At 45.8% G+C, this 9,322-nt stretch overlaps 1 protein-coding gene across 1 annotated transcript in view; it reads left to right on the top strand.

Annotated features, from left to right (window-relative positions):
• The first annotated feature begins 291 nt into the window (after positions 1-291).
• The window catches only part of LOC147846889 (uncharacterized), a 51,693-nt gene continuing 42,662 nt past the window's right edge, over positions 292-9,322 (top strand). The window contains exon 1 of the mRNA XM_087237317.1: positions 292-3,952. Within this exon, the coding sequence (XP_087093443.1) occupies positions 410-2,890 (2,481 nt within the window). The 5' untranslated portion in view covers positions 292-409 and the 3' untranslated portion in view covers positions 2,891-3,952. The remainder of the gene's footprint in view (positions 3,953-9,322) is intronic.

Genomic DNA, 9,322 nt, shown 5'->3' with positions numbered 1-9,322 from the left:
TTGCCCCGCCTCCCGTCCAAAGCCTGTAGGTTGTCTGCCTCCCTCGGAGCCAGAGCTTATAAGGCTGCGGGCCAGGCTGCTTCTGCTTTGCACGCGATGGCCACCTACCAGCGCTACCAAGCGCAGGCGCTGGCCGAGCTGCACGAGGGCGGGTCCAACCCAAGCTTATTACATGAGCTGCGCACCGCGACCGACTATGCTCTTCGGACTACTAAGTCCGCCGCGTGTGCGCTGGGGAGGACGATGTCCACACTTGTGGTTCAGGAACGCCACCTCTGGCTAAACCTGGCCGATATGCGCGACGTTGACAAAGTTCGCTTTCTTGACTCGCCCATATCCCAGGCTGGCCTGTTCGGCGACACCGTCGGTGAATTCACCCAGGAATTCAAGGCGGTGAAAGAGCAGTCGGATGCGATGGGCAATGTCATCTATCGGCGTGGCCGTAAGCCCGCTCCGCCCGCCGAGCCATCCACCTCCGCTGTTCCTCGCCGAGGGCGCCCGCCAACGAGTGCTGCCCCGCCCCCGCCTGCGCCTCCGGCCAAGCGGGCGCGGCGTTCACCTCGAAAGCAGGCAGCCCCTCCTGCCCAGGGCGCCGTTAAGTCCGGTAAACGGACCGCGAAGCGTCCCTGAAACAGGCCATCCGGAGAAGAGGAAACTTGCTCTTTCCCCGCTGGAGGGCGGGGCCCCGATAACAACGGTACTTTTCAGTGCCACCAAAACATCAGTAAAAGAGCACTTTTTCCCTTCCCCGGATGTGACTGCACGAGTTCTGCCAGTCCGGGACGCGCTGCCTTCCGGCTCGCAGACTCTACGTGCTTCGCCAGTGGCTCACGAGCGCTGGGGGGACGGTCTCCCTTCCCTCAGCCCTCCAGCCCCCTCTCCGGAGTCAGGGTGCGGAGCCAGAGCGAATCGCTCTCCTCCAGCTTTTCTGCGGGACCCTCGTGCTTCCCAGATCAGCACACCCACTCCGCGCTGCCCCACCGCTGGTACGTCAGCGATTGTAGCGATGACTCCATTAGCGAGGGCTCTGCCTGCCTGGTTAGCGCGGGCCAGTCCCTCGCGGTGGCTCATACGCACAATCAGACTCGGTTACGCGATTCAGTTCGCGAAACGGCCCCCCAAGTTTACGGGCGTGTATTTCTCCAGGGTCAACCCCCTGTCCGCCCCTGTCTTGCGAGAGGAGATTGCTGCCCTCCTGGCGAAGGGTGCAATCGAGCCGGTTCCTCCAGCCGAGATGGAGAGTGGGTTTTACAGCCCATACTTCATCGTACCCAAAAAGAGCGGTGGGTCACGGCCAATCCTAGATCTGCGCGTTTTGAACCGCTGTCTGCACAAGCTGCCGTTCAGAATGCTCACGCAGAGGCGCATTCTCCAATGCGTTCGTCCTCGGGATTGGTTTGCAGCCATAGACCTGAAGGACGCGTATTTCCATGTCTCCATTCTTCCACGCCACCGCCAATTTCTGCGGTTTGCGTTCGAGGGTCGAGCGTGGCAGTACAAGGTCCTCCCCTTCGGGCTCTCTCTGTCTCCGCGGGTCTTCACCAAACTCGCGGAGGGTGCCCTAGCGCCCCTTCGGCTCGCGGGCATTCGCATACTCAGTTATCTCGACGACTGGCTGATTTTAGCCCACTCGCGGGAGCAATTGATTGTGCACAGGGACGAGGTGCTTCGGCATCTCCGCCTACTGGGGCTTCAGGTCAACCGAGAAAAGAGCAAACTCGCCCCCGTGCAGAGGATTTCTTTTCTTGGGATGGAGCTGGACTCGATCACCATGGTAGCGCACCTCTCCGAGGAACGCGCTCGCCTGTTGCTGAACTGTCTGAGGGAGCTCGACAGCAAACTAGTGGTCCCACTGAAGTTCTTTCAGAGGCTCCTGGGGCATATGGCATCCGCAGCCGCCGTCACGCCGCTCGGGTTGCTCCATATGAGACCACTTCAGCACTGGCTTCACGATCGGGTCCCCAGACGCGCATGGCACGCGGGCACACACCGGGTCTCGGTTACTGCGCTGTGTCGCCGCGCCCTCAGCCCTTGGAACGACCCCTCGTTCCTACAGGCCGGTGTGCCTCTAGGACAGGCGTCCAGCCATGTTGTTGTTTCAACAGACGCTTCCAACACGGGTTGGGGGGCCGTGTGTCGCGGGCATGCGGCTGCGGGCCTCTGGAAGGGTGCCCAGCTGCATTGGCATATCAATCGCCTAGAGCTGTTGGCAGTGTTCCTCGCTCTCCACCGCTTTTTACCGGTGCTGGAGCGGCAACACGTGCTGGTCAGGACGGACAGTACGGCGGCGGCGGCGTATATCAACCGCATGGGGGGTATGCGCTCTCGCCGCATGTCTCAGCTCGCCCGCCGTCTGCTCCTCTGGAGTCACCCGCGGCTGAAATCGCTGCGCGCCATTCACGTCCCAGGCACGCTCAATCGTGCAGCCGATGCGCTCTCACGACAGCTGTTACGCCCTGGAGAATGGAGACTCCACCCCGAGTCTGTTCAGCTGATATGGGCGCGATTCGGGGAGGCCCAGATCGATCTGTTTGCTTCCCCCGAGAACGCTCACTGCCAGTTGTTTTTTTCCCTGACCGAGGGCTCTCTCGGCACGGATGCACTGGCCCACAGCTGGCCTCGGGGCATGCGCAAGTATGCGTTTCCCCCAGTGAGCCTGCTCGCGCAGTTTCTGTGCAAGGTCAGGGAGGACGAGGAACAGGTTCTGCTAGTTGCGCCCCTTTGGCCCAACCGGACCTGGATATCAGAGCTCTCACTCCTCGCGACGGCCCTCCCCTGGCGGATCCCTTTGAGAGAGGACCTACTCTCTCAGGGACAGGGCACCATCTGGCACCCTCGCCCCGATCTTTGGAACCTCCACGTGTGGTCCCTAGACGCGAGGAAGACTTAGGTAACCTACCGACTGCGGTGGTTAATACCATCACTCAGGCTAGAGCCCCCTCCACGAGGCGCGCCTACGCCCTGAAGTGGAGTCTATTCACTGAATGGTGCGTCTCTCGCAGAGAAGACCCCCGAAATTGCCAGATTAGTGTTGTGCTCTCTTTCCTTCAAGAGAAGTTGGACAGCAGGCTGTCGCCCTCCACTCTCAAGGTTTACGTGGCCGCCATCTCCGCTTATCATAGCGCGGTAGCTGGCGGCACCGTGGGAAAGCATAACCTGGTCATCCAGTTCCTTAGGGGTGCTAGGCGAATTAATCCATCTCGCCCCCCTCTCATGCCCTCTTGGGATCTCGCCCTCGTTCTCACGAGTCTGCGATCCGATCCCTTTGAGCCACTCGAATCAGTATCTCTAAGTTTTCTGTCCCTGAAGACAGCTCTGCTGGTTGCGTTGGCCTCCATCAAGAGGGTCGGGGACCTGGAGGCATTTTCGGTCAGTGACTCGTGCCTGGAATTCGGGCCGGATTACTCTCACGTTATCCTGAGACCCCGCCCCGGTTATGTGCCCAAGGTTCCTACCACCCCCTTTAGAGATCAGGTAGTGAACCTGCAAGCGCTGCCCCCGGAGGAGGCAGACCCAGCCCTTTCTTTACTTTGTCCAGTTCGCGCTCTGCGCATTTATGTGGACCGTACTCAGAATTTTAGATCATCTGAGCAGCTCTTTGTCTGTTATGGCGGTCGGCAGCAGGGAAGTGCCGTATCGAAACAAAGATTATCCCACTGGATTGTGGATGCCATTTCACTCGCTTATTCGAGTCGAGGTCAGCCGTGTCCCCCGGGAGTACGTGCACACTCCACTCGGAGCGTTGCATCCTCTTGGGCGCGTGCACGCGGCGCCTCTCTAACAGACATCTGTAGAGCTGCGGGCTGGGCGACACCCAACACATTTGCAAGGTTTTACAATCTGCGAGTGGAGCCGGTTTCCTCAAGGGTATTAGGTAACCCTTTGGTGATTGAGGAGACAACTCGGTAGGGTGTTGAAACACGCTTGCTGCGCCATTCTCCCTAACACGGAGGTACGTGAGCCTTTTTTATCTGTCAGTAAAGTTCCCCGTCAGGTGAGCCCTGCAGATTCCTCCGTGGCCCCCAGCACTGACTCAGCGGAGGAGTCACTTGCTGGCCCACTACGTTGTAGGTCTGCCCGCTGGTCAGCCCGCGTTTTGGGTATAGGTGCCTGCTATGCGTGATCCCCACTAGGCGATCCCATATGCTTATTCCGCCACGGTTAAGTCCCCCCCCTGGGCGGACCCGTGTCTTCCCTCTCCGCTAACCACTCTTTGCTATGCGTACTCCCCCTTTTTAGGGCTAGTCCATAGGTAAATTCTGCCATCTATCCCCCCCTTGGGTAACGGATGGCCTCCGCAGCGTCCTCCCTATCGGGATTGCACGCTTCCCAACGTACTGTCGTATTTCCTAGAATTATCTAGATGCTCACGACTTCCCAAAAAATATATCTAAATCCGTAAAACTTCTGTTGAAGTAGGATAAATTAGGGCCAGGGACACGTTGGAGGACCGCGCCCCCCATGATGTGGGTGCGTCACGCTTGCTTGACTATCTCCTCATCGGGGGTGTTGGTAAGGTGCAGTCATTATGGCGCTTTCCATATTCTCCCATTCATGGCACTGAAGTTCCCCAACCGAAGGGGAACGTTCGAGGTTACAGAAGTAACCCTTCGTTCCCCGAGGAGGGGAACGGAAGTGCCATATTCCGTCGCCATAATGACTGTCCCTTAGCTGTTTGAAAGTCTCTTCAGCTTAAAAGGATGGCGTCTGCTGGCTTCAGGTGTGCTTATATGCTGAGATGATTGCAGATGTCGCACACCTGCGCAAGCTTACGCTGCCAATTAATTTCATTCATTGGCCCGTTCAATACTCTCCAGATAAGCGGCTTCTGATACGAATCCTCCCATTCATGGCACTTCCGTTCCCCTCCTCGGGGAACGAAGGGTTACTTCTGTAACCTCGAACGTTCTGGGAACTACACATCCATTATGACAAATCAATACATCACAATTTACTTAATAAGTTTGCAACGATTGGAAAATATTTAAATATTACAAGTAAATAAATATTATATTTAACTCTTTCCACTCGTTTCATTTATTGCATGAAGTAAATGTGTAAATAATAAATATTTAATTAACAATTCTAGTTATCCTTAACACTTAATATTACAATTTTAAAAAATTATGAGATCAAATGAATTAGATTTTACCACACCAAAAAGTCATTTTTTCAGCGTTCCCAACATTTAAACCCTTTTTTTACTATTAATAAGCAGCTAATCAGTAGTTTATTGAGCAAAGCGATTTAGTTAATGGTTTGTTTAATCGTGTGAATTAAAATAAAGTGACCTTATACATAATGATTTTATTTTTTTAATCATATGGATGTTGGAAGTCATCCATCTCTCTAAAGAGAAACAGAGCTGTTAATGTAGTAGTGAGAGAGCCAAAAGTGATCAGAGGATCTCTGCACTGTACAGCTTGTACTGACAACTTAATAGTTTCTTGAAAACATTTGTGAATTGATCCAAAGAAAACTGCCATCAAGGTCTACTAAACTCAATGGGCCCTTTGTTAGTTTCACATTAATGCTCTCTAATTGTCAGTGTGCTTTGCTCAAGGTGTGAAACTTGTCAGGTGTATTTTTATTTATTTATTCATGTATCTTTTTTTTCTGAAGCAGAGAGAAAACTTCATTTCAGAAAACAGTGACATGCTGTCTAGAGGGATTAACAGGCCAAATATGATTTCACTCCAAATTACATCACAACACCATAAGGCTTTGAAGACTGTAATTTACGGTTAAAGCAAAATGAATACATTTCCTCAATGATGCCGTCATGTTGACACTACATTGTCTTATTTATATCTCTCCTCTGCCGCTCTACTTTCATAGGTTTTAAGCCTCCTGGATTCATTCCCTAAAGGTGGCTTACTCTCTTGAGAAGTAGTTGTGAATTCTTGGTTTTCATTTCAACCACATTTTTGCCTTCAGCAATGCTAACTGGGACAGTATACAGAAAATGCCAGTTTTGAGGGATGACTGGCACATGTTGACATGCTAGCATTATGTTTTCATCACCTCAAATGTCTGTCTCGCAGGTTTAGCAATTCTGTAAACAATCGTACAGGTGTGGTGAGGACCAGGTGCCCTTCACCATCCAAACACCTCGCAGATGTCATCAATTCTATCAGGTGTACTGTATTTGCTTTGATGTCTTCCTCCGTTGAAGCCCCTCTGTTATTTGTTGTGAGGCTAACTTTGGCAGCAGCTTTGACTTGTTTTCATTTTAATGTTGATTCTAAGTAATCCCAATACTATCATCACCGTCAGGCTGTTGTTTTCTGAGGATTTCAAATCGAAACCACACCCTGGAGAAGCATCTTAACATCTTACAGTCTTCCAAGTTTGACTGTTTCAGGGCAAGCGTTGTTTTCATATGTCCTCTTCAAATAAATCTCCATAAATCGGACTAGCAAACACCTTTTGACTTAGTGTTAGTACTAACATATGCTACTGACCTCTTGCCATAGTAAAAACACATTAATCAAGGTTTTGTAAGATCCTCATTTATCAGGTCTGTTCTTAGTAACCTTTATACAGTGTGATAATGCGTCATCATTAGGGGATTATTTAAGGGTCACAGACCAAAAAGAATGTTCACACATGCAGGAAAAATATTTCCACAATATAATTTTAAGCACAAGTTGGTTAACTGTAAGTGTAACCTTTATATTCACACTTTGAAATAAATTTTGCAAAACATTTAATATTCTACTGCACAGTGTTGCCCTATGGCAATATTTCATTTGTGTGTCCATTTCCCTGCCACTGTTTCTTTAAGACCAACGTTCTATATATAGATATATTTTTTTTTTTATTGTTGTTGTTGTTTTTTTGTTGTTTTTGTTGTTGTTGTAAAGAGAAGACCTTAGTTTAGCCAGTGATGTGCTTTGGTTAAGTGACATGACATGCAGTGGTTTTCTGTGGTGCGATTTCTGACAGACAGGCGTTTATTCTGAGTAGTTGCTGAATGCAAAGGGTCAACTCATGTCAGTTTCACAAAAAATATCTTAGACATCACCTCCAGTAAGTTATGATGACATATTCACAACTCAAAAAAAAAAGTTTTTATTAAATTCGATTTTTGTAAATCGTTCAAATGTATGTGTTGCCAAATGGAATGTGCAATATTGCAGTTGGTTAGCTAGCTAGCAAGGTCAACTGTGTAACAGTAACAACATGACCGCTAGTAATATAATGTTGATTAGTCATATGTTAATGGAATTTGCATCATGGATAAAAGTCCAATTTAATGGCATATATATATATATATATATATATATATATATATATATATATATATATATATATATATATATATATATATATATATATATATATACATGACAGTACAATATTATATTTGTTTTCAATAATATTCAACAAACACAGTGGAATAAATAAAAGCCATTGGAATAACAGTTGTTGGAAAGTAAGGTGTCATTTATTGTATAAGATATGTGTTTAAGCTTATAATACAGTATTTAGAGGAGTAGAGGTGCATGAGTTGGCAGAGAAGCTGACTTAAACTTGCTTAGAGAACGCTGTTGCCATCAAACATTGTTTACTTAACGAAGTCTAATGGTGAAGGAATTGATTGAATATGCTGATTGATAGGTTTGCGAAGAAATGTCATGCTCTCTTGTAAAAGTATTTTGTAGTATTTTCAAAATACAGTATTTTATTTTGATACATTTGTGGCTGCTGTATTTTGTAGTTTATTTTGATACGTGTAAAATTAATGTATTTGGTATTATAAAAAAAAAAAAATATATATATATATATATATATATATACATACATTTATATTTCAATGCATTTTTGCCCATCCCTGTGTATAATATAATATTAATATAATATATAAATACTGTCTGATGCATCTGGGTATACGTAGATTAGACTTGCTATTTATTTGTTATAATGCCTATAATTTCTACTCTATGATATTACAATATTATATTTGTTTTTAATATTATTCAGCAAAAAGAATGAAATAAATAAAAGCTATTGGAATAACAGTTGTTGGAAAGTATGTAGTATGTTGTTTTGTGGTAATGCGTGTAATACTGTAACACCAATTAAATCAAAACAAACAACATTTCAAATTAAACAAACTAGCATAATGCCTGCAGTAGAGGGTTAAATATTTCATAGTAAGACAATTTATTCAAAATATTATGAAAACAGATTAAAAGAATAACAATAATTGTCATTTTATTTCTGTGGAGATTTTTTTTATTTGCCACAATTATTCGATATTTTATAAAACTGGTTGACCTTAACATGCACTCTTGAGTGTCTGTGGGAATTTTTAATAATCTTTTATATTTCCTTTTCTTTTATGTTTTCATGTACCCCGGGCTTTGATTTGGTGAATAAGTTATATATACATATAGTTTTGTTAAAATTTTCAAAATATAAAAAAGTCTTTTATAGTATTTCATTACTTTAATGAGATTTTTCTGCATCATAATATCAGGAGAGTTTATAGTGCATGTAAGGTTTTTTATTATTTTTATTTACTCTCCAGAAATTCCAAAAAGAATTCAATACAGTAATTAAAAACATGCATCATATGCTTATTTCTCATTGATGAATTTGCTCTTCAGTGTTTGGACTCTCAGTCATGTGTAATAACCACACTGAACTGAGCTAAACCGAATTTCAATTTACTACGATCTTCTATGTGAAGCTGCTTTGACACAATCTACATAGTAAAAGCACTATAGAAATAAAGGTGAAGTGAATTGAAGTATATGTTATTATCGTTTGCTTGAATATTTTTATTTAAGAAGAAGTTAATATATTCCTATGAGCAATGAGTGTGTTGACTAGTACAAAATAAATCATTTGGCCATGATCGATGTAGGTCAACCAAGGAAAAGCAGAAATCTTCAACTAGGCTAGAGTGCCAACATTAACCCGTTTAACCGGCCTTTTGAGTTCAGGATGAAAGAAATCAGGTCAACTTGGATGGATGTCAAGAAGAAAGTCTTTGAATAGGAGGAGAACAGTAAACCACATCATTAACATACAGGAAAGAGAAATAAAGAGCGGAATCAAAGAATCATTAATCATAAAGTGTCTGACGGCGGCAGCAGTTTAGAATGATTGATGATGAGCCAAGATAAATTTGATCCCTTTTCTCATCACCGTCTGGATATGTCACACTTGTGAACTATGATTTGTTTGCTACACAACGTCAATATTTTGACAGCCTTCCAGGCTCTGAGGAGATAGATGATGCTACAGTCACCAAAGGAAAAATTTTAATTAGGCTGGACTGACTAACGCTTAAATGTAAGTAATGTGTTTT

Source organism: Danio rerio, chromosome 1 (assembly GCF_052040795.2).
Source record: "Danio rerio strain M-AB ecotype USA chromosome 1, GRCz13ab, whole genome shotgun sequence".
Taxonomy (NCBI): Eukaryota; Metazoa; Chordata; class Actinopteri; order Cypriniformes; family Danionidae; genus Danio; species Danio rerio.
The sequence above is the reverse complement of the archived record's forward strand: the minus strand, read 5'-3'. Positions and strand labels throughout refer to the sequence as shown.